Source organism: Thalassophryne amazonica, chromosome 7, assembly GCF_902500255.1.
Source record: "Thalassophryne amazonica chromosome 7, fThaAma1.1, whole genome shotgun sequence".
NCBI classification, from domain to species: domain Eukaryota; kingdom Metazoa; phylum Chordata; class Actinopteri; order Batrachoidiformes; family Batrachoididae; genus Thalassophryne; species Thalassophryne amazonica.
In genome coordinates, this window is record NC_047109.1 from 68601710 (window position 1) to 68625898 (window position 24189).

At 45.7% G+C, this 24189-nt stretch overlaps 1 protein-coding gene across 3 annotated transcripts in view; it reads right to left on the reverse strand.

The window, feature by feature from the left end:
- The window catches only part of LOC117514099 (hyaluronan and proteoglycan link protein 2-like), a 36782-nt gene that overhangs the window by 8206 nt on the left and 4387 nt on the right, over window positions 1-24189 (reverse strand). Inside the window, exons 1-3 of one of the 3 annotated variants that reach the window (XM_034174388.1) lie at window positions 23509-23520; window positions 23247-23248; window positions 6717-6805 (exon numbers count right to left, since the gene is read on the reverse strand). In XM_034174388.1, coding sequence (XP_034030279.1) covers window positions 6717-6783 — 67 coding nt within the window. In that variant the 5' untranslated portion in view covers window positions 6784-6805; window positions 23247-23248; window positions 23509-23520. Of the gene's footprint in view, window positions 1-6716; window positions 6806-6929; window positions 7155-23246; window positions 23249-23508; window positions 23521-24189 lie in introns of those variants that run through there. The other 2 variants (XM_034174386.1, XM_034174387.1) reach the window with 2 other exon arrangements.

Genomic DNA, 24189 nt, shown 5'->3' on the forward strand with positions numbered 1-24189 from the left:
AGGGTGGGCCAATAAAATGTTACCACGTTTTGATCAAACACAAGTTTTTGAAATGAGAACTTATTTGAAAATTTTATTTACAGACTTGTAACAGAAGCATCAAATTAACATTTGATACCAAAGGTTTCCCACTTTGTCTCTTGTTTTCCGCACAGTTCAGTAACTGATGACATGTTCAATCCATGCTCCTCTTTTTGGATTACAGCTGCAACATGCACATTGAAGTTTGTGATGACACTGCCACACATCTCAAGAGGGATTCTCTGAATTTCCTGACAGATGTTGGTCTTCCAGGCCTCAATGGTCTGTGGGTTGTTGTAGTACACTCTCGAATTGTACGAATTAAAAAAATGGTAACATTTAATTGACCCACCCTGTATTTGGGTCTTTCCAATGTGATCTGGCTTCTTCTCACTTCCAAAGACATGTAGATTAGGAAACTGACTGTAGGTGGGCATGTGTCATGTTGGCTGGCAGGTTACACTGGTGCCATGACCCGGATAAGAGTGAGCGTTTGCAGGTGAGCATCACAATGCTGTGCTTGGTGTTATGTGTCGACGCGGGTTGAGGAGCGGACCTGCGTCTGACGGAACCCAGCGCTAAAACAACCAGAAAGCGGTTCCAATAACAAACAATTTATTTTCCCCCTTTGGTGCATAACAAAGTGTACAAACAAAACTGCGTCGGTCTGGCGGAGTGAAGGACGGCACGCTCTCCAGCGCCCAAAAGGATCGAGCCCGGCGCTTCTGGACCCACGTTCACCGCCAAACACCCCCCAGGTGGACACGACAAACCGACTCTGCGAAGGATAGAAAAGGTGAGGTAAGTCAGCAGCTACAACTAATATCCTTCAAAAGGCACACACTATCAGCAACACATTCAGGTCCGAATTCAAGCTTTATGTAAATGAGCAGCTTCTCACAACAGGTGGAGGATCATCAGTCCGCATGCCACGGCAGTGAGAAGTGAGCTGCACAACTCTCATCAAAGTTCAAATATACTGCGTAACAAAATACCAAGTTACTGTTAACAATTATTCAGATAATCAATCACCTCTGATGTGTGCTGACAGCATGTGTCCCTCACCCTTCCTCCTTCACAGGCACGATGTGTCAAACCCAGGCACGGTCCTCAGCGTCTCACAAACGAACATCACAAGGTCGAGTTCCCGGCAATTCTGCTTGAATCACACGACTTAAATGCAGAACGCCATCTCATTATCTGCTTCAGCTGAAAGTCTTTAAGGTTGCATGTGAGCACCATCCACAGGTGCTGCACATCATGTTGATGAGGGTGAAGGACTCTTCTGCCAGCACCTTCTCCACAGACAATAAATCAGTTTGCATACCACCTGGAGAGCAAAGAAAAGAAAAGAACACCAAATGTCCAGCCACACCCCCCCACCACACAACACTTGGAAGGTGAATTTTTCTGTTATTTGTTGAAAGTAGGGTCTAATAAGATAAGATAACATAGATTGGTCACATGCAATTAAAATTTAAATTTATTTTTTTCTTAAAACTGATCAACTCAAGGTTGAACAATGACACAAAAGTGATTTCTCACATTCTTATACATAAGTGCCAATGATGCATGAGCCAAAAGGATCTTACTGATAGACTTACATTAGGTCATTGAAAATAAATTGTTAGCATATTAATAGTGTATAACAATTGTTTTTGAAACATCTTTGGTTGAATAACTCCAACTGTGATTAGAGTGGTGAATATAGAAATGACAGAGAATAAGTTGAAGGCAAGAGAATTTAAAATGTTAAAAAAAAAGCACCCTTAAAGCCTGTCAACAGAACATGAATGAAATGATGTGCTTCGAAATTTTGGGAGCTCAGTACCATTAACAGTGACACCTCTGTGTTTATTGTCAGATGTCGTGAACTAATGATTTTAGTTTTAGTTTAATGTAAACCTCCATTTTCAGAAATATTTGACTTTGCATATTTTTAGTTGGTTGGCATGATGCTGTGCAGTGATGGTGCTCTCGCCTGGTGAGAGCCAACCTGTGCCCCAATCTCTGTGTACAATCGGAAAAAGTGTCATGAAGGGCATATGGCGTGTATGTTGAGTTTCAACATTTTCTGGGGATGGCATCCAAACTCCCTGTGGTGGGTTTGGTGTTGGTTTACTTTCATAAAGTTTGAAATTTTGAGGTCCAACTCAGACAAAATTATTTGACTGCATGGTCACTAGGAATGGGAACAAGACTGAGTAAAGTCGAGTCCGAGTAAAGGGTAGAGCACATTTTGGGATTTGTGAGTGGGCGAGACCAAGTCAATACAGAGTCTTTACAGGAGGGGAGAGACTGAAACATAAAAAAAAAAACAAGTCTGACCTTACATTCTGCACTGTGCCTCGTTTTTCAAATTTGTGCTGTAAATGATGTTGTGTGATTGACGAAACCGGATTCATTCATTCATTGTTGGAGCGCAGTGAGACCAACAGATTCAATAAAGCATTGCATGATGGGTTTTCTCATCCAATATACCTCCAGTCAACATAATGTGAATTAATGTATTAATATGGTTGTTATCATTTTTAATTAATAAGTATATCATTCTAGTCTGAGACTGGTAGAAAATGCTTTCAATTCCAAGATGACACAGAGTATACTGAAAAGGTAGTCTCAAACCAGGTTTGATAATCGTGTATTATATAATGGCTGAGTGGAATACTTGTCATTTGATGTCACATGACATGGATTAATTTGTCCCTATTTAGGTTGCATTCGAGTGCAGTTTGGTTCCATTTAGAGTGCAAAATTTGGTTCCCATACGTTTGGTACCATTGCCCTCTTGCACACGTGCACACACACACATCACACGCACACACAAAACAAATCCACTGTGCTGTCTGGAGGCTGTTGGCAGGAAGTTGGATGAAAAGCTGGACTAATTTCTGACATGCTTTTTTTTTCGCTGCATGAAGATGTACACAGTCTTTTTTTTTTTTTTTTTGGGTAGTACTGCGCAGCGCCCAAGGGCGATCCGATGTGTGTGTGCAGGCGCGGGGGACAACGACTCTACGGAGACAATATGCTTGAGCTAACTGACGCTGTTAATTCTTGTAACACACCACACACACACATACACACTAAGCTGTCTGGATGCAATGAAGACCTGTTCAGATGAAAAGCTGAGTGATTTTGGCTGGCAGTGAGGAACTACACAGTCTTCTTTTTTTTTAATGGAAGTCTGGAGTCAGTGCACAGCATCACTGGACTACACGTCACAATTTGGACTTTAGCAGCAGTGGAACACCAAATGCAAGTCCCTTTTCTATGTTTATAAATTAATAAAATATCAAATGGCAGATGCTCTATTTAGCCATTACATAAAACAAATAATGAATGTTTTTACCATTGAACTCATAAACATCATTATTTGTATACTATAAGACTAATGGTTGGGATGTTTGCTTTTTTTTTTACCTGTTTACCTAAACTTGGGTAGAAAGTCAGTGCTCTAATTTATCCGACTGTTACGGACTGAGGCTCAGAAGCCACAAAAAAAGTAAGGCACACACGGAAGCGACAGACTTTTCAAATCCTTGGTAGGAACATTTATTTTAAAAAATAAAAAGAAAAGACAAAGGAAAGGAAGGCGTAGCGGAATAAGACAAAAGACCAAGCCAGGACCAAGCGCACGCAGCCGGTTCCCACGCCGCAAATCCAGAGGAGGAAGAGTGCGAGGGAGAGAACAGAACTCCCCCCTTTTATAGCACCCAGGACAGGAAACAGGACCAGCGCCTCCCGGTGGCTGAGACCTCAGGACACACACACACATTAAGACAGCAGCACAACAAACACATTCAGATGGCAACAAGAGCCGTCACCCCCCCCCCCCCCAAAACACAGGTCCTACCAGGACCCTGTGCAATGTGGCTCCTATAAAGGGGCACGCAACAAAGATTTTCTGCTCCTTTAATATGTATTATGTCCAAATTATACATTTGGAGGTACAGAGACCATTGCACCAAATGCAGATTAGGCGCCTTAACAGAGATCGTACAAACAATAATTTTGGCACCACCACACAAGTACAATTCAGAATGCTTTAAGGCCAAAATCAACGCAAGTGTCTCTTTTTCAACGGTTGAATAATTTAGCCGGTGTTTGTCAAATTTCTTTGAAAAATACCTAACAGCTCTATCCAAACCAAAATTATCAGACTGCGTCAGAACCGCTCCAGCCCCCATGTGACTCACATCCACGTACAACTGAAATGGTTGGTTTAAATGTAGGGTGGCCAACACCGGAGCTGCACAGAGGAGCTTTTTCACACTTTCAAATGCCTGATGACAAAGACAAGACCAGACAAATTTAGCATCTTTGCACAACAGATTAGTTAACGGTGCAACAACTGAAGCAAAGTTCTTGCAAAAACAACGATAATAACCGACCAGACCAAGAAAAAGCATAAGTTCTTTTTTAGTACTAGGAACCGGAAATTCCTCGACGGCTTGAACTTCAACTGCAACAGGACGGACTTCCCCCTGACCAACTACACGACCCAAATAGGTAACGGTTGCCCTTGCAAACTCACACTTTGCAAGATTGACAGTCAGCCTCGCCCCCGCCAGACGAGTGAAAAGCTCCTCCATGCGCTGCAAATGTTCTTCCCAGGTGTCAGACTAAACCACCACGTCATCCACGTACACCGCGCAACCAGACGCATCGCCCACAACAGCATTCATCAACCTTTGGAACATAGCTGGCGCCATTTCTAAGTCCAAACTGCATCACGTGTAAGAAAGCTAACCTGACCAAACAACACATCAAAATTTGGCAAGACCTTCTGAGTTCTTAAGACGCCCCCTGTGTAAGAGCACTGTCCAAACGTACCAGCCTCACTGTCACCCCCCCCACACCTCCCCCCCCCCCCCCCCCCCCCCCCCGTAGTGATGTGTCCAAGGATCCCAGAACTGTGAAGCATCCCAATAGATCTACTTGCCATACATACAGCAGAAGCTCAGCACCCTCCGTTTGCTGTGACAGTTCTCTGGAATAGTAAGGTTTTTAACAAATTGACATGGACACGTTTGTTGCTCTCTCCTGTCTCAGGCATTGAGATTAAATATCTTTGATCAGAAAGTTGTTCAAGCACAGTGTACGGACCACTACACTTCGCTCTTGAAAAGGGGACGTGATAACCGGACAAAGGGCCAACATTTGATCACCAGGCAAAAAACGAACGCACCTCGAACACTGTCAAAACAGAGACTTCATTTTATTCTACACAGCAGTCATTTTCAACTTGACCAAATCTCTTGCAACATACAAGCGCCGTCTGAACCCACTGACATAATCTAACAGATTTTTAGGTGGGTTTGGCTCCTTTAATCTGTCTGCCAGTACAGCCAAAGGACCTTTCACTGTATGTGCGAAGACCAACTCATTTGAGCTAACCCCAGTACTTTCTTGAGTGATTTCACGAGCAGCCAGCTCAGCCAAGGCAAACCTTCTTCCCAGTTGCCACCCAACTCAGTACAGTAAGCACGCACAGCGACTTCAAGGACTAGTGAAAATGCTCCAAAGTGCCTTGCGACTCGGGATGGAAAGCCGTCGCTCTGCTATGCCTGTGCCTATGACAATAATGACACAGCCGATCACTAACAGACAAAACCGAGTTTTTTACTTCCCCCGTTTCATCCAACTAGACCGACCAAAGCCCTTAGAGCGCCCCTCTCTTGGCACACTGGAACCAAGACACAGGTTTGGAGTCCACATTTTGTTGAAAAAGACCTATGAGTCAATATGTATTCATTCGCCAAACAGCAGCATCCGAAATATTTGCAGCCTTTTGCTCACTAATATAAGTTGCAATCCTCTCTGGTACACAGTTCTTGAACTCTTTCCATCAAAATCAAATCTCGCAGCTGATCAAAATTTTTAACATTTTGTGCAGCGCACCAATGATCAAACAACGCAGTTTTATCACGTCCAAACTCCACATAATTTTGATGATCAAGTTTTTTGTAACGCCCAAATTTCTGTCTATATACCTCTGGCACAAGCTCATGTGCGCTCTCCCACAGCACATTCACTTTGTCATAAACCAAACTATCTTCAAATGACAACAAAGCTATACGCCTCCCTGAGCTTCACCTGTAAACACACATTGCAACAGCAGTGGCCAAACCTCCCTCGGCCACTTTAACATCGATGCCACGCGCCTCAAACAAAACAAAATGTTATCCACGTCTCTCTCAATAAACAGTGGAATAAATCGAATACACTTGTTAACGTCTGCTTCACCAGGATTAACGGTCTGCATGCCAGACACATGCGCCGCCTCGCATCTCTGTGCCTCTTCCATATCCAGTTTACGTTGTTCTAACTGAATCTCTTTCTCCCTGAGATTAGACTGAATTTCCTGCTCTCAGTTTTTGTAAACATAATAGCAACTACAATCATAGTGTCCTCTATCTTGCCTGGTGGTCGAGTGGTCATCTGTGGGTGACCTACAGATGAGCGAATGTTTACTTCAAATCCATTAAAAATTTTGGTGTGGTCCTTAATCCCCCAAGTTGCACACAGTCTTCTTTGTAAAGTCAACAATGAACACATGCTTTTGGAATTTGGAAATCCCAACTTGGGTTCCAGAGTTTATTGTCATCTTGAATGCAGCATTAGGCCCCTGTTAAAGGCAACTTTACTCAACCTTTATCACTGTGAGTAGCATGCCTTTGTTTGGAGTCTACCTGTATGTATCGTTGAAGAACAGGTGAAGCAGCTTGCCGTTAATAGGAACACCACAACACTGTTCATTTTGAATGATGTCACTCAGCAACTACAACTGAAACCCAGTGCAGGATTCTCAGATTAGATTCTGAATGGCAAGCAAATCAACTTCATCTTTGTTCTAACACCAAACGACCATCAGACTGTCAGTTAGGGAAGTTCCATGTACTTACTGTTTTTTTTCCACAACAGTCAATCCCAAACCAGAGATGAATGGGATATTTACAAAGATGTTTTTCATGCAAAATTTGTTTCAGGTCTTCGGTGCCATCCGTTCACTCTGCTGCCTTATTCCACATGGGTGTAAAGATGTTCTCAAGCTGACGATCAGAGAATTGTTCTTGAAACCTGCATTCACAAGCCACACTTTATCTGTGTCTCTGTTGGTATTCAGCATGAATGGCACCCAATCTCTCTCTCTCTCTCTCTCTATCTCTCTCTCCTCTCTATCTCTCTCTGTCTCGCTACATGCTCTCTCTGTCCGCTCTCTCTCTCTCTCTGTCTCCGCTCTTTTCTTTCTCTCAGTTTGGAGAGGGGATTATCATCTCCCATTATGTTTTTTTCACCTCTGTCTTCTTTGCTTAATAAAAGTGACAATAACAGTTGCCAGAATAGTTAACAGTTATGCAAGCAGTGAGTGCAATTGATTCACAATCACAAGGTTCCCAGTTTGAGGCCACCACTGCCCCATTCTCCATGTATGACTGGGGTTGTACTAGAAAGGGTATCCAGTAGAACACGTGCCAAATCAACATATTGCTCCATATTGGAGCCACTGTGGAACTTGAAAGACATTACTTTTCCAAGTTTTTTCTTCTCACACCTTTAATGGTTGGTCATTATTATTGTTGTCATGTGTTGTGTGGGCCGCCAGAAGAGGAGGTACTGCTGGCCCACCACCAGAGGGCGCCCTGTCTGGAGTGCGGGCTCCAGGCACCAGAGGGCGCAGCCGTCTCACAGGAGCAGCCAGGGTGACAGCTGTCATGCATCACCTGCAACAGCTGTTACCAATCACCTGATCAGCAGGGGTACATCAGCAGGACGACGTCTCCACCTCTTTGCCGAGATATCGCTCTACCTGGAAGGTAACGTTCTCAGCTGATTGTGGGATCATTCTACAGTAACCTTTTGTGACTTTGTGCATTATATAGCAGACTCTTTTTCCAACGAGAGGTGGAGGTAGTTTTCCTGCCATGTGGATTGCTGGGTGCAAACGCACCCACATTTAATTGTTTTTTTGTTCCTCGCCAGCAGTACCAGGTCCGACACGCGGAGGCAGTGGTCACCTGGGAGTTCGGGACTTGGCGGCTCCAGTATTCCCGGGGTCTGGTGGCGGAGGAAATCGTGTGGTTCCGGTTCTACTTTGGACAGACGTCTTCTATCTTCGAGCCTGCCCACACGACACCTTTTGTGATTTTGGCTCTTTTTGTCTATTGTTGTAATCTGTTGTATTTGTTGTGCCCATTCACAACAGTAAAGTGTTGTTATTTGACTTTCCTCCATTGTCCGTTCATTTGCGCCCCTGTTGTGGGTCCGTGTACCGACACTTTCCCAACAGGAATATCTCGGCCAACGTCATGGACCCCGAGGGGCATCAACCGGCTGTTGAACGGCCAATGGAAGAGCAGGGCGCACAGGGCGTATGCAGGAGGAATGATCGGTGAGTTGCAGCGAATCCTCACCGCTTTTACGGCTCGGCTGGATCTGATGACCGAGCAGAACCGTCCTCCTTAACCGCAGGGTGGAGGCTCTCGCCGCGCAGGTGGAAAGCGCACCTCAGGGCGCTGCTGCGGCTCCCCCTCCTGTCGATCCTGTGCGCAATAGTGACGTTCCACAGGTCGTTCAACGACCCCTCCCACCTTCCCCTGAAGCATACATAGCCCTCCAGAACCGTACGAGGGTTGTGTGGAGACATGCGCGGACTTTCTTATGCAGTGTTCGCTCGTCTTCGCACAACGTCCTGTCATGTACGCGACTGATGCTAGTAAGATAGATATGTGATTAATCTGCTTCGCGGCGAGGCACGCGCTTGGGCTACAGTGCTCTGGGAGCAAAATTCACGGCTCCTTCTGACATATGATGGGTTTGTGAGGGAGTTCAGAACAGTGTTCGATCACCCAAATAGAGGGAGAGGACCGCTTCAGCCGTGCTGCTGTCCAATGAGACAGGGGCGCCGGAGCGCAGCTGCTTATGCAGTCGACTTCCGCATCGCGGCTGCGAGGTCCGGCTGGAATAGCACTGCCCCTCCGCGCCGCCTTCGTAAACGGACTATCGTTGGTCCTGAAGGAGCACCTGGTGGCCAAGGACGAACCGCGGGATTTAGACGGGCTTATTGATCTCGTTATACGATTAGACAATCGGTTAGAAGAACGCCGTCGGGAACGAGACGAAGGGCGTGGCCGGGCACGCGCCGTCCCTCTCCCTTCCGGTTCCGATCCGAGTTCCGCCCTCCCCACGCTCCACGTGCTCTACGCTCCGTGTGGTGACAGCTCCCCTGCTGACGAAGCTATGGGACACGAGCAGGGCCACATTTAGGGCACCAGATAGACAGAGGAGACTGGCCCGCGGAGCGTGCTTTGTTTGTGGCTAATAGAGCATCAAGTGAGGGACTGCCCCGAGCGGTTAAACACCAACGCCGCCCCTAGACACTGGGTTAGGGGTGGGCCAAAACATTCACGTGGGACATACCCATATTGCCACACGACTCCCAGTGACAATCCTTTATGAGGATTTAACCCTGAAGGCCCCAGCACTGGTGGACACGGGCTCTGAAGGGAATCTGTTAGACAGCAGATGGGCCAGGGAGATAGGGCTCCCTCTGGTGGAGCTGTACCTCGCCTGTGCAGGTGCGGGCACTAGATGGCTCCCTACTCCCTCTAATCACGCATAAGACACCACCAGTAACTCTGGTGGTGTCAGGAAATCACCGGGAGGAGATTCGAGTTTTTTGTGACTCCTGCCACCTCCCGTGTGATTCTAGGGTTCCCCTGATGTTAAAACACAATCCCCGGATCGATTGGCCGTCCGGGGTAGTGGTTCAGTGGAGCGAGACCTGCCATCGGGCATGTTTAGGTTCCTCGGTTCTCCCGGTTCCCAGGCTAAGGAGGAGGTCAGAGTCCCGCCCAATCTAGGGACGGTGCCGGTGGAGTACCATGACCTTGCGGATGTGTTCAGTAAGGATCTGGCGCTCACCCTTCCACCCCACCGTCCGTACGATTGTGCCATTGATTGGTTCCAGGCGTTGAGTTCCCGTCCAGCAGGCTGTACAACCTCTCACGACCTGAGCGGCGAATCAATGGAGACCTACATCCGGGACTCTTTAGCGCCGGGTTGATCCGGAATTCCACCTCCCCGATGGGTGCAGGCTTCTTTTTTGTGGGTAAAAAAGACGGCGGACTTCGTCCATGCATTGATTATAGGGGGCTGAACGAAATCACGGTTCGTAATCGATACCCGTGCCCCTGTTGGATTCAGTGTTCACGCCCCTGCATGGAACCCAAATATTCACTAAGCTAGATCTTAGAAATGCGTATCACCTGGTTCGGATCCGGAAGGGAGACGAGTGGAAGACGGCATTTAACACCCCCTTAGGTCACTTTGAGTACCTGGTCATGCCGTTCGGCCTCACAAACGCCCCCGCGATGTTCCAAGCATTAGTTAATGATGTCTTGCGGATTTCCTGCACCGATTCGTCTTCGTATATCTAGACGATATACTCATCTTTTCTCCGGATCCATGAGACTCATGTCCGGCATGTACGTCATGTCCGCAGCGGTTGTTGGAGAACCGCTGTTGTGAAGGGCGAGAAGTGTGAGTTTCACCGCACATCTTTGTCCTTCCTGGGGTTTATCATCTCCCCCAACTCCGTCGCTCCTGATCCGGCCAGGTTGCGGCGGTGAGAGACTGGCCCCAACCCACTAGCCGTAGGAAGCTGCAACAGTTCCTCGGCTTTGCAAATTTCTACAGGAGGTTCATTAAGGGCTACAGTCAGGTAGTTTAGCCCCCTGACAGCCCTGACCTCACCAAAAGTCCCCTTCACCTGGTCGGATCGTTGCGATGCCGCGTTCAAGGAGTTGAAACGGCGCTTCTCGTCTGCACCCGTTCTGGTGCAGCCCGATCCTAGTCGCCAGTTAGTGTTGAAGTGGACGCCTCGGACTCAGGGATAGGAGCTGTGCTTTCCCAGACCGGGAGGACCGATAAGGTCCTTCACCCCGTGTGCCTATTTTTCCCGCAGGTTTGACCCCGGCCGAACGGAACTATGACGTCGGCAATCGAGAACTCCTTGCGGTGAAAGAGGCTCTTGAAGAGTGGAGACATCTGTTGGAGGGAACGTCCGTGCCATTCACGTTTTCACTGACCACCGGAACCTGAGTATATCAGGACCGCCAAGCGGCTGAACCCCAGGCAAGCCCGCTGGTCACTGTTCTTCGGCCGTTTTGACTTCCGGATCACCTACCGTCCCGGGACCAAAAACCAGAGATCGGATGCCTTGTCCCGGGTACATGAAGATGAAGTCAAAGAGGAGTTGTCAGATCCACCGGAACCCATCATCCCGGAGTCCACTATCGTGGCCACCCTCACCTGGGACGTAGAGAGAACCGTCCGGGAGGCCCTGGCACGAAGCCCGGACCCCGGAACTGGGCCGAAGAACAAACTATACGTCCCACCAGAAGCTAGGGCTGCAGTCCTGGACTTCTGTCACGGCTCCAAGCTCTCCTGTCATCCAGGGGTGCGAAGAACCGTGGCAGTTGTCCGGCCGCGCTTCTGGTGTGCGTCCCTAGAGGCCGACGTCCGGGATTATATCCAGGCCTGCACCACCTGCGCCAGGGGCAAGGCTGACCATCGCAGGGCATCAGGACTACTCCAGCCTCTGCCTGTGCCTCATCGCCCCTGGTCCCACATCGGCCTGGATTTTGTCATGGGCCTCCCGTCGTCCCAGGGTAACACCACCATCCTCACTATAGTGGACCGATTCTCCAAGGCGGCCCACTTCGTGGCCCTCCCGAAGCTCCCAACAGCCCAGGAGACAGCGGACCTCCTGGTCCACCACGTCGTCCGGCTGCATGGGATTCCAACAGACATCGTCTCCGATCGCGGTCCCCAGTTCTCCTCGCAAGTCTGGAGGAGCTTCTGCCGGGAACTGGGGGCCACGGTGAGTCTCTCGTCCAGGGTACCACCCTCAGGCCGCAACGGGCAAGCAGAACGGGTAAACCAGGAGGTGGAACAGGCCTTGCGCTGCGTGACTGCCGCGCACCCGGCGGCCTGGAGTACCCATTTGGCCTGGATCGAGTATGCCCATAACAGCCAGGTGTCTTCAGCCACCGCCTCTCCCCTTTGAGGTGTGTCTGGGGTATACAGCCCCCGTTGTTTCCGGTGGTTTGAGGGAGAGGTCGGTGTGCCCTCGGTCCAGGCCCACCTACGGAAGTGCCGTCGGGTGTGGCGTGGCCACCCGTTCTGCTTTGCTAAAGGCCCGGACGAGGGCAAAAGCCCATGCAGACCGTCGGCGGACCCCGGCCCCTGCGTATCGGCCAGGGCAGGAGGTGTGGTTATCCACAAAGGACATTCCCCTCAAAGTGGACTCCCGCAAGCTACAGGACCGTTACATCGGCCCCTTCAAGATCCTTAAGGTCATCAGTCCAGCTGCAGTGAGGCTTCAGCTTCCGGCCTCACTGCGGATCCATCCTGTGTTTCATGTGTCCCGAGTCAAACCGCATCACACCTCACCCCTCTGTACTCCGGGTCCGGCGCCGCCTCCTGCCCGGATCATCGATGGCGAGCCGGCTTGGACTGTACGCTAGCTCTTGGATGTCCGTAGGATGGGCCGGGGCTTCCAGTATTTTGGTGGACTGGGAGGGGTACGGTCCCGAAGAACTCCTGGCCGATTTCTACCGCCGCCACCCGGACAAGCCTGTTCGGGCGCCAGGAGGCGCCCGTTGAGGGGGGGGTCCTGTTGTGTGGGCCGCCAGAACATATTGCTCCATATTGGAGCCACTGTGGAACTTGAAAGACATTACTTTTCCAAGTTTTTTCTTCTCACACCTTTAATGGTTGGTCATTATTATTGTTGTCATGTGTTGTGTGGGCCGCCAGAAGAGGAGGTACTGCTGGCCCACCACCAGAGGGCGCCCTGTCTGGAGTGCGGGCTCCAGGCACCAGAGGGCGCAGCCGTCTCACAGGAGCAGCCAGGGTGACAGCTGTCACGCATCACCTGCAACAGCTGTTACCAATCACCTGATCAGCAGGGGTACATCAGCAGGACGACGTCTCCACCTCTTTGCCGAGATATCGCTCTACCTGGAAGGTAACGTTCTCAGCTGATTGTGGGATCATTCTACAGTAACCTTTTGTGACTTTGTGCATTATATAGCAGACTCTTTTTTCCAACGAGAGGGTGGAGGTAGTTTCCTGCCGTGTGGATTGCTGGGTGCAAACGCGCCCACATTTAAATTGTTTTTTTTGTTCCTCGCCAGCAGTATCAGGTCCGACACGCGGAGGCAGTGGTCACCTGGGAGTTCGGGACTTGGCGGCTCCAGTATTCCCGGGGTCTGGTGGCGGAGGAAATCGTGTGGTTCCGGTTCTACTTTGGACAGACGTCTTCTATCTTCGAGCCTGCCCACACGACACCTTTTGTGATTTGGCTTTTTGTCTATTGTTGTAATCTGTTGTATTTGTTGTGCCCATTCACAACAGTAAAGTGTTGTTATTTGACTTCCTCCATTGTCCGTTCATTTGCGCCCCCTGTTGTGGGTCCGTGTACCGACACTTTCCCAACAGTCATGTCCATCAATCCCACCTGGCCCAGAGATAGCTAGTTGCAAAGTACCAACTGGTTTCCTGGGTTGGTTGCACAAACATTCTGAGAATACTCTGAGAACTTCTACATATCCTAAACAAAAACCTTACCTTGTTGAGGAGCAGTGTTGACGTCACTGCTACTTATGACACATTAATTTGCAAAGGTGTGATTGATTGATGCAGATGCACTATATATATATATATATATATATATATATATATATATATATGTGTGTGTGTGTGTGTGTGTGTGTGTGTATATATATAACTCAGACAAAATTATTTGAATGTTTAAATGCACAGTCACTATTGATGGGAACAAGACCACCTACACTGAGTCCAAGTAAAGGGTAGACCAAGATGTTAAAGAAGAAGAACCGGAGCCACGGTCGGCGCTTGGTCCTCGCTCTCCACCATTGTGCGGACGTCTTTAAACCAGTTGTACCGCTCCTTAATCTGTTTGATGCTCATAGCATCGTCACCGAAAGCCGTGTGAATCATCTGAATGGTTTCCACCTGGCTGTCGCCCACTTTCTGGCAAAATTGATGCGGCGCTGCTCCAGTCATTCCGTCTTTTTCCTTGGAATGAAAAAACGCAGAGCGCACGATACACATCACACACAAAGACTGCTTACCAAAAAATGATGCAATCGACAGGCGTGGAAAAGTTCACGCATGCGCACTAAGGTTCAAGGTTTGCTCATGCAAGCACACGTGATTCAAATCCATCAGGTTTTTGAAAAAATAAAAAGGTCCGATACTTTTCTAACAGACCTCGTAAGTGCTAAAACACACAATGTCTCACCTTAGGCGCGCTCTTAAGGGCTAAAATGCTTTCTGAAAAACTTTTATCTTCATCAGGTCCTCATCCTATCTGTAAGGGTAATTTATTTCCAAACATCATAATTCTTGGAAAAGCTTTATACTTTCTGATACTGCTCTTTGGCTGTAATGTTGGCTTCCTTTCTGCCTGCTAAAATTAATCCATTGTTCTCAAACCATACATGTCTATGAGCACAATTCACCTACAGAAGGGGTTAGCTCCAGATCTTTCATCCCATAGGTGATCTCTTTGATAATCAGTGCTTCTACCTGATGACAACATTGAACTTTCAAGCTTCAAACCTGATTATGCTCTGCCTGATCCTGGGGCAGAACACCGTGAATGTTGTCATCAGATTTGCCCTGCTTGGTTGTTTTTCCTTTGTACTGACTTTACTTTAAATCAGCAGTTCCGATCTCTTTTGTCTCTTTTATCCTTGTCCTTTCTATTTGTCTTAATTTTTTTAAATGCAACCAAATTTGTTTTCTCAGTTTTTGTAAATTATTACAAAATTTTTTGATCTTATCAATCAATAAATTATTTGCATGCTGCTTGCTATATAGGCACCAGCCATCAAACATATTTTATCATCCAGTGCATGTACTGACGTGCCCATCACTGACCTTATGTGCACCTAGCCGCCTTATGTATTGCAATGTTTCCTAGCAGGCTGTTGCCAATCAAGACTACAGTGCACATTCAGCCATCGTTGCTGTTGCCTATCACACTCAGGAATCAGTGGCAGAGGAAACAGTTGTTCTGGTTTACTCTGCTAGCTGCTGGCGCCCCTGGGCACAAGGGCTGCATTGTGAGAGCCAAGGTCCCCACACAGTGACAGCAGGCGGTGGTCACACAAACACTTCAATACGGAAAACAGATGAAATAACAGGATTCTTCCGGTTTTGCCCGTGTTGCTTCTCCATTGTGCTCTGTCATCAATGGTACTCTTTCTTAGCCCTTTAATTAGTATTCATCCCAGTGCCCCTAGGTGGCAACAGCCAGCATCCATCCATCCATCTATCTATCTATCTATCTATCTATCTATCTATCTATCTATCTATCTATCTATCTATCTATCTATCTATCTATCTATCTATCTATCTATCTATCTATCTATCTATCTATCTATCTATCTATCTATCTATCTCTATCTATCTATCTATCTATCTATCTATCTATCTATCTATCTATCTATCTATCTATCTATCTATCTATCTATCTATCTATCTATCTATCTATCTATCTATCTATCTATCTATCTATCTATCTATCTACCTACCTACCTACCTACCTACCTACCTACCTGACACATACATTATTTGGTTAATATATAGGGAAAATAAGTATTTGAACACCCTGCAATTTTGCAAGTTCTCCCACTTAGAAACCATGGAGGGGTCTGAAATTTTCATCTTAGGTGCATGTCCAATGTGAGAGACATAATCTAAAAAAAAAAAAAAAAAAAAAAATCCGGAAATCACAATGTATGATTTTTTAATAATTTATTTGTATGTTACTGCTGCAAATAAGTATTTAACCCCCTACCAACCAGCAAGAATTCTGGCTCTCACAGACCTGTTAATTTTTCTTTAAGAATGCCTCTTATTCTGCTCTTTTTACCTGTATCAATTGCACCTGTTTGAACTTGTTACCTGTATAAAAGACACCTGTTCACACACTCAATCAATCACACTCCAACTTGTCCACCATAGCCAAGACCAAAGAGCTGTCTAAGGACACCAGGGACAAAACTGTAGACCTGCACAAGGCTGGGATGGACTACAGGACAACAAGCAAGCAGCTTGGAAGAAGACAACTGTTATGATTATTTATTAGAAAGTGGAAGAAACACAAGATGACTGTCAATCTCCCTCGGTCTGGGATTCCATGCAAGATATCACTTTGTGGGGTAAGGATGATTCTGAGAAAGTTCAGAACTACACAGGAGGACCTGGTCAATGACCTGAAGAGAGCTGGGACCACAGTCACAAAGATTACATTAGTAATACATGATGCTGTCATGGTTTAAAATCCTGCAGGGCAGCAAGGTCCCCCTGTTCAAGCCAGCACATGTCCAGGCCCATTTGAGGTTCACCAGTGACCATCTGGATAATCCAGAGGAGGCATGGGAGAAGGTCATGTGATCAGATGAAACCAGAATAGAGCTTTTTTGAATCAACTCCACTTACCATGTTTAGAGGATGAGAACAACCCCAAGAAAACCATCCCAACTATGAAGCATGGGGGTGGAAACATCATACTCTGGGGGTGCTCTTCTGCTAAGGGTGACAGGATGACTGCACCGTATTGAAGGGAGGATGGATGTCTGTATGGAGGTCTGAAGATATGTATGGAGGAGTGGACCAAAATCCCTGCTGCAGTGTGTGCAAACCTGGTGAAAAACTACAGGAAATGTTTGACCTCTGTAATTGCAAACAAAGGCTACTGTACCAAACATTAACATTGATTTTCACAGGTGTTCAAATACTTATTTGCAGCAGTAACATACAAATAAATTATTAAAAAAAATCATACATTGTGATTTCCGGATTTTTTTAATTTATTTATTTATATAGAGATTATGTCTCTCACAGTGGACATGCACCTAAGATGAAAATTTCAGACCCCTCCATGATTTCTAAGTGGGAGAACTTGCAAATCGCAGGGTGTTCAAATACTTATTTTCCTCACTATATATATATATATATATATATATATATATATATATATATATATATATATATATATATATATATATATATATATAATATATATGTATATATATATGCAGGGCCGTATATTGGAATGTGAAAGGGGGGAATATCAAAGGGGGGTTCAAATCCTTGAGTTGTAAATTGATAAACTTTATTGTTTTTGTGCAAATATTTGCTCATTTTGAAATGGATGCCTGCAACATTTTTCAAAAAAAGCGGGGACATTGGTATGTTTACCACTGTGTTACATCACCTAACAATACTCAACAAGCTTTTGGGAACTGAGGACATTAATTGTTGAAGACTTGTAGGTGGAATTCTTTCCCATTCTTGCTTGATGTGCAACTTCAGTTGTTCAACAGTCTGGGGTCTCAGCTGACGTATTTTGTGCTTCATAATGTGCCCCACATTTTCAATGGGCGACAGGTCTTGACTGCAGGCAGGCCATTCTAGTATCCGTACTCTTTTACTATGAAGCCACACTGTTGTAACACGTGCAGAATGTCGCTTGACATTGTCTTGCTGAAATAAGCAGGGACGTCCCTGAAAAAGACGTTGCTTGGATGGCAGAATGTGTTGCTCCAAAACCTGGATGTACCTTTCAGCATTGATGGTGCCATCACAGATGTGTAAGTTGCCCATGCCATGGGCACTAACACATCCCCATACCATCACAGATGCTGACTTTGCGCTGGTAACAATCTGGATGGTCTTTTTCCTCTTTTGTCCAGAGGACAAAATGTCCATGATTTCCAAAAGCAATTTGAAATGTGGACTCATCAGTCCACAGGACACTTTTTCACTTTGCATCTGTCCATTTCAAATGAGCTCAGGCCCAGAGAAGGTGGCGGGATTTCTGGATGTTGTTGATGTATGGCTTTCACTTTGCATGGTAGAGTTTTAGCTTGCACTTGTAGATGTAGTGACGAACTGTGTTAACTGACAATGGTTTTCTGAAGTGTTCCTGAGCCCACGCGGTAAGATCCTTTACGCAATGATGTTGGTTTTTAATGCAGTGTTGCCTGAGGGATCCAAGGTCAGGGGCATTCAGTGTTGGTTTTCAGCCTTGCCACTTACGTGTAGAAAGTTCTCCAGATTCTCTGAATCTTCTGATTATATTATAGACTGTACATGATGGAATGTTTAAATTCCTTGCAATTGAACGTTGAGAAACATTGTTCTTAAACTGCTGGACTATTTTTTTCACACAGTTGTTCACAAAGTGGTGATCCACACCCCATCTTTCCTTGTGAATGGCTGAGCCTTTTGGGGATGCTCTTTTTATACCCAATCATGACACTCCCCTGTTTCCAATTAACCTGTTCACCTGTGGAATGCTCCAAACAGATGTTCTTTGAGCATTCATCAACTTTCCCAGTCTTTTGTTGCCACTGTCCCAGCTTTTTTGAAACATGTCGCAGGCATCCATTTCAAAATGAGCAAATATTTGCACAAAAACAAAAACATTTATCAGTTTGAACATTAAATATCTTGTCTTTGTAGTGTATTCAATTGAATAAAGGTTGAATAGGATTTGCAAATCATTGTATTCTGTTTTAATTTACATTTCACACGTCTCAACTTCATTGGAATTGGGGTTGTATATATACATAGATAGATAGATATATCCTTTATTTAACCAGTTAAAAGCCTCACTGAGATTAAAAATCTCTTTTCAAAGAGTGACCTGGCCAAGAAGGCAACACAACAACATGGCCCACAAAGAGACATAACATACACAACAAATATGCAAAATTGTTGTGGGTATGCTTGTCTGTGCACTTTTCTGTATTCAGTTGTGGTCTGGGTCCCCTGTGTTCCACCCCTGCTTCCTCACCTGTCTGTCTTGTTTTGTCTTCCTGTTGCACTCCTCCACATGTTGGAGTTCCACATTGCTTTTTTGCTTAAGTTCTGGTTTTTGGCTTTGGTCATTATTAGTTCTTGAAGTGTTTATGTTGTGATCATGTCCTTCTCGGGTTCACCATGTCCTTATGTTTTCTTGCTCATCAGTTTTCATTATGTGTTTCAGTAGGTTTATCTGGTGTTTTGTTCTCTATTAAGTCCATGTTGACTTTGTACTTATGCTCCTGGAATTAGTTTTTAGTTATGGTTCAGTTCTTTTTGCAGGGTGATCATTGATTACTCTTTTCATGTGTTAGTTTATTTCAGGTGTTAATCTTGTGATTATTCCCTTATGTTACACTTTTGTGTACTTAGATTTGTATTTTGGTTCTGACATCTTTTCTTGTATTTAATTGTTATGTTTTTTCCTTTTCTTGCCTTCCATATCTTTGTTTTTTTCACCTCCTTCCTGTTTGCCCGTGACCTCTGACTTTTGCACACACCTGTCTTTTATTTTCTCATTAGCACTTTTGCATTTAAGCAACACCTCTGTGCTATTAGTTTGCTAGATGTTTCATGTTGTTTTCTCTGGACTCTGTTTGGGATCCCCTGAGAGTTAGACTCTTTATCCAGTGACTCTGTTTGCACTCTTGTGTGTAATTATGGGCCCTTTTGTGCAATGCCTTTGTTTTTGCCCATGTTTGGAGTTTTGGTTGTCTTTGGAGGTCATAAATCACCTGTGTGTTTGCACTTAATGCTTGCCTCTTTACTGCCCGCATTGTGGGTTGAAACCATCCTTAGTTAAAATTTACTGTTTGTACTGTAATTTGTTGATACACCATGTCATGATACAGAAAGCTAAAGACAGCACTGCATCGCACAAAGAAAAAAAAAACTACAATCCAACATAGGATAATCTCCTTTGGGAAAACTGTACATGCAGCGCTGTAGGAATTACAGTGAGGTCTTCCCACACCTCCTGACGTTCCCGTCTGTTGTGCCACAAATTCTCATTCACATCACAACAAATATCTTGTCTTGTGATGCAGCTTGGAAAGAATCGTTTAGAGCAGGGGTATTCAACTCATTCCAGAGAGGCCCGAGAGGGTGCAGGTTTTCTTTGCAACCATCAACTCCACCAGGTGATTTCACTCATTAACATCATGTTGAGCAGGTGGAATCAGTTAATCAGTGAAATCACCTGGTGGCACGAGTTGAATACCCGTGTTTTAGAGTGTCTTATCCAGTTTCTGCAGGCTTCTGCTGCAATGTCATCACATGCTGCAGCCAGTGGGGTTGTCTGTGCATGTGGCTGGTGATCATACACTTTCCATCTCCATACTGGGAAAAATTCCTCAATGGGGTTGAGGAATGGGGAGTAGGATGAGAGGAACTCCATCAGCGTCCTTTTATCTGATGAAGTTTGGGGCGATGGAAACTGACATTGTTCCAAACTATCACGTACTTTGGCAAGTTATCTCCACTCTGACTCCTCTCTTGTTCAGGGATGAGATCCCTGTCTAGGGTGCGTAAAAAGGTGACAACACACTCTGTATTGTATGGCCCAATAATGGGAATATGTGTTAGCACACCGTTCTCACAGATAGCAACACCCATGGTTATGTTCCCGTGCTGTTGGCCTGACACATCAACTGTAGCTCTGTGGCCGATGTTATTTCAACCACACCTTCTGCATTTCGTTAGATTGAAGCCAGCCTTGTCCATGTAGATGAAAATGTGCGGTGTTTTACTACGCTATATCCAGAAGACACACCATGAGTTTTAAGAATTGCATGCATTTTCATTTTTGACAAGCTACAGTTGCATCAAAGGTAAAGCTGTAAAAGGTCACATTTACTGTACTGTGTATCACTATACAATGCTGTACTGTTTACTGTGAGGTGCAGTTCCTGCATTCTCAGACATGTTTCAACAGTACATAGCAGTAGCACAGCTCCTTCACTCTTTCACATGGAACAGTGTACAGCTGCTTCATATTTAGGGATGGGTATTGATAAGATTTTATCTATCGATTCCACTTATCGATTCGATTCCCTTATCAATACCTCTTGTGAATTTTCTGTGTACTAAAAGTAGGCTTTACAGGTTTTCTATATCAACAACATTTTGAGTCTTGTAAAGTAAATAAATATGAATATGAAATTGATCACTGGATCCTGGATCTCTGGACATAAATAGAAATAAAACCTGTAGTTTTTGTCAAAAGCATTTCCTTTCAGACATTAATAGCATAAATGTCACTCCATACCTCTGAGCTCAGCTGGCTACGGTGCACGTCAGCATTAGTGTAATTCATAAAGAACACAGGACGTCTCATTTTAGGAGGAAAAAAGTTTTGGTCGATTTGTAGTTTATTGTTTGGATTCCAACATTTGGACAGAGGTGTCATTTGATTTAACACGGTGATTTGCTTTGAAGTTCTTCATTCCAGCTGGACTCTAACTTGACTCGGCAAAGAACACTGTGCGAACGGAATGAAGGACAATTCTTGTTCCTTGCCTGCAACAAGTCAGGAAACCCAGATAGTGACTTTAATCCGCACAAAAGTGACTCATGATTGACATATTTTAACCCCTTCTAAGCCTGTGTATCCCATTGAAGGGAAATTTCACTTTTTCTTTGTGAGATACTGACAAGCCAAAATGAGGCGGGTGGTAAGGTTAATGGCTTTGAGAAGGGTTAAGAAGCAGACTTGCCGCTTCTGAAAAGCACTGAATCAGAGAACCAAGGATGCAGTGGATTGGAGCACTGCTTCGTTGGTTCAAACTTCAAAGTGGAGCCGCGCTGCAGAAGCGGTTGCTGACAGACCTCCTGCAGGGTCTGCAATCAGCGTAGAGAAATTATCATTTTCCCTCAAAAACAATGGCTGCTCTGAAGGACTGATAATGGAATTGATAAGCAAAAAGGCTATTGATGTCGGTGGATTGAATCATTTCTTAACGGTTCTCGAAAAGAACCGGCTCTCGATATCCAACCCTATTCATTTCTTTGGTGTGTTTTCAGCACCCGGTCAGTGGCTGAGATGCTGACTGTTGGATGTTTTCAAAGATGTTGTTGTCCTCTATCATGGCACTCTTAATCTCCTATAGTCTTATGGGATTGTTTTCTACAGCCATGCTGCGAAGAGCCTCCTCCTGTTCAGGTGTGAAACGGGGCCCTCTGCCACCCCTGTGAAGATGTCTTGCAGCCTCCAATGTGGGAAAAAATACACTCATGCCAAACACAATATTGAGTAAGATAAGATGTCACTGCATAAATTGTACTTACTGTATATTGTAAAATGCAACTGTAATATTATATGAAGCATTACAGAAAGTATACAGTATTACAGTACAGTGCCTATTGTTAGATTACATACCTGTTCTGTTGGCGAAAAGTCTGAATGATTGAGAATACAGTTGTTCTCCCAACATTTGGGTGCACCCTTCAACCAGCCTCGGCCATTGTAAGCCCATGATTGAGGACGTGTTCGACAAGTGTGACTCTTATCTCATCAGGAACGAGCATATGTCCTCGCCCTCTGCCTCTGTTTAGCCTCCCAACTCCTCTGCCACACATCCTCACTCCTCTTCCTCTTCTTCTACTCTCTTGTTGTTGACCCCACCCAATTCCTTGTCTTTCCATCATAAGAAACTGTAACATTTTGTTGTGCTATATATATATATATATATATATATATATATATATATATATATATATACAGTGAGGGAAAATAAGTATTTGAACACCCTGCAGTTTTGCAAGTTCTCCCACTTAGAAATCATGGAGGGGTCTGAAATTTTCATCTTAGGTGCACGTCCACTGTGAGAGATAAAAAAAAAATCCAGAAATCACAATGTATGATTTTTTTTATAATTTATTTGTATGTTACTGCTGCAAATAAGTATTTGAACACCTACCAAACAGCAAGAATTCTGGCTCACACAGACCTGTTAATTTTTCTTTAAGAAGCCCTCTTATTCTGCACTCTTTACCTGTATTAATTGCACCTGTTTGAACTTGTTACCTGTATAAAAGACACCTGTTCACACACTCACTCAATCACACTCCAACCTGTCTACCATAGCCAAGACCAAAGAGCTGTCTAAGGACACCAGGGACAAAACTGTAGACCTGCACAAGGCTGGGATGGAACAGGACAACAGGCAAGCAGCTTCTTAGACAAAAACTGTTATGATTATTTATTAGAAAGTGGAAGAAACACAAGATGACTGTCAATCTCCCTCGGTCTGGGATTCCATGCAAGATCTCACTTTGTGGGGTAAGTGTTGTGTGGGCCGCTGAAGAGGAGGTACTGCTGGCCCACCACCACCAGAGGGCGTCCTGCCTGGAGTGCGGGCTCCAGGCACCAGAGGGCGCTGCCGCCTCACAGGAGCGGCCGGGGTGACAGCTGTTGCTTATCACCGACGACAGCTGTCATCAATCATCATATGGTATATCAGCAAGACGGCATCTCCACCTCATTGCCGAGATATCGTTCTACCTGAAAGGTAATATCCTCAGCCTGACAGCTTGATTGAAAGCCTTTTTTTTGTGATTTTGTGAGTGATAACAGACTTTTTCTCCAACGAGAGGTGGAGGTAGCTTCCCTGCCGTGCAGATTGCTGGGTGCAGACGCACCCACGTTGAACTGTGTTTTTGTTCCTCGCCAGCAGTACCAGGTCCGACACGCGGAGGCAGTGGCCACCTGGGAGTTCAGGACTTGGCGGCTCCAGTATTCCCGGGGTCTGGTGGCGGAGGAAATCGTGTGGTTCCGGTTCTGCTTTGGACAGGCGTCTCCTATCCTCGAGCCTGCCCACACGACACCTTGTAATTTGACCTTCGATCTATTGTGTGATCTGTTGTGTTTGTTGTGCACGTTCACAACAGTAAAGTGTTGTTATTTGACCTATTCCATTGTCCGTTCATTTGCGCCCCCTGTTGTGGGTCCGTGTACTTACACTTTCCCAACAGGATATCTCGGCCAGCGTCATGGATCCCGAGGGGCGTCAACCGGCTGTTGAACGGCCAATGGAAGAGCAGGGCGCACAGGCGTCCGCAGGAGGAATGATCAGTGAGTTGCAGCGGATCCTCACCGCTTTCACGGCTCGGTTGGATCTAATGACCAAGCAGAACGTCCTCCTTAACCGCAGGGTGGAGGCTCTCGCCGCGCAGGTGGAAGCGCGCCCTCAGGGCGCTGCTGCGGCTCTCCCTCCTGTCGACCCTGTGCGTAACAGTGACTTTCCACAGGTCGTTCAA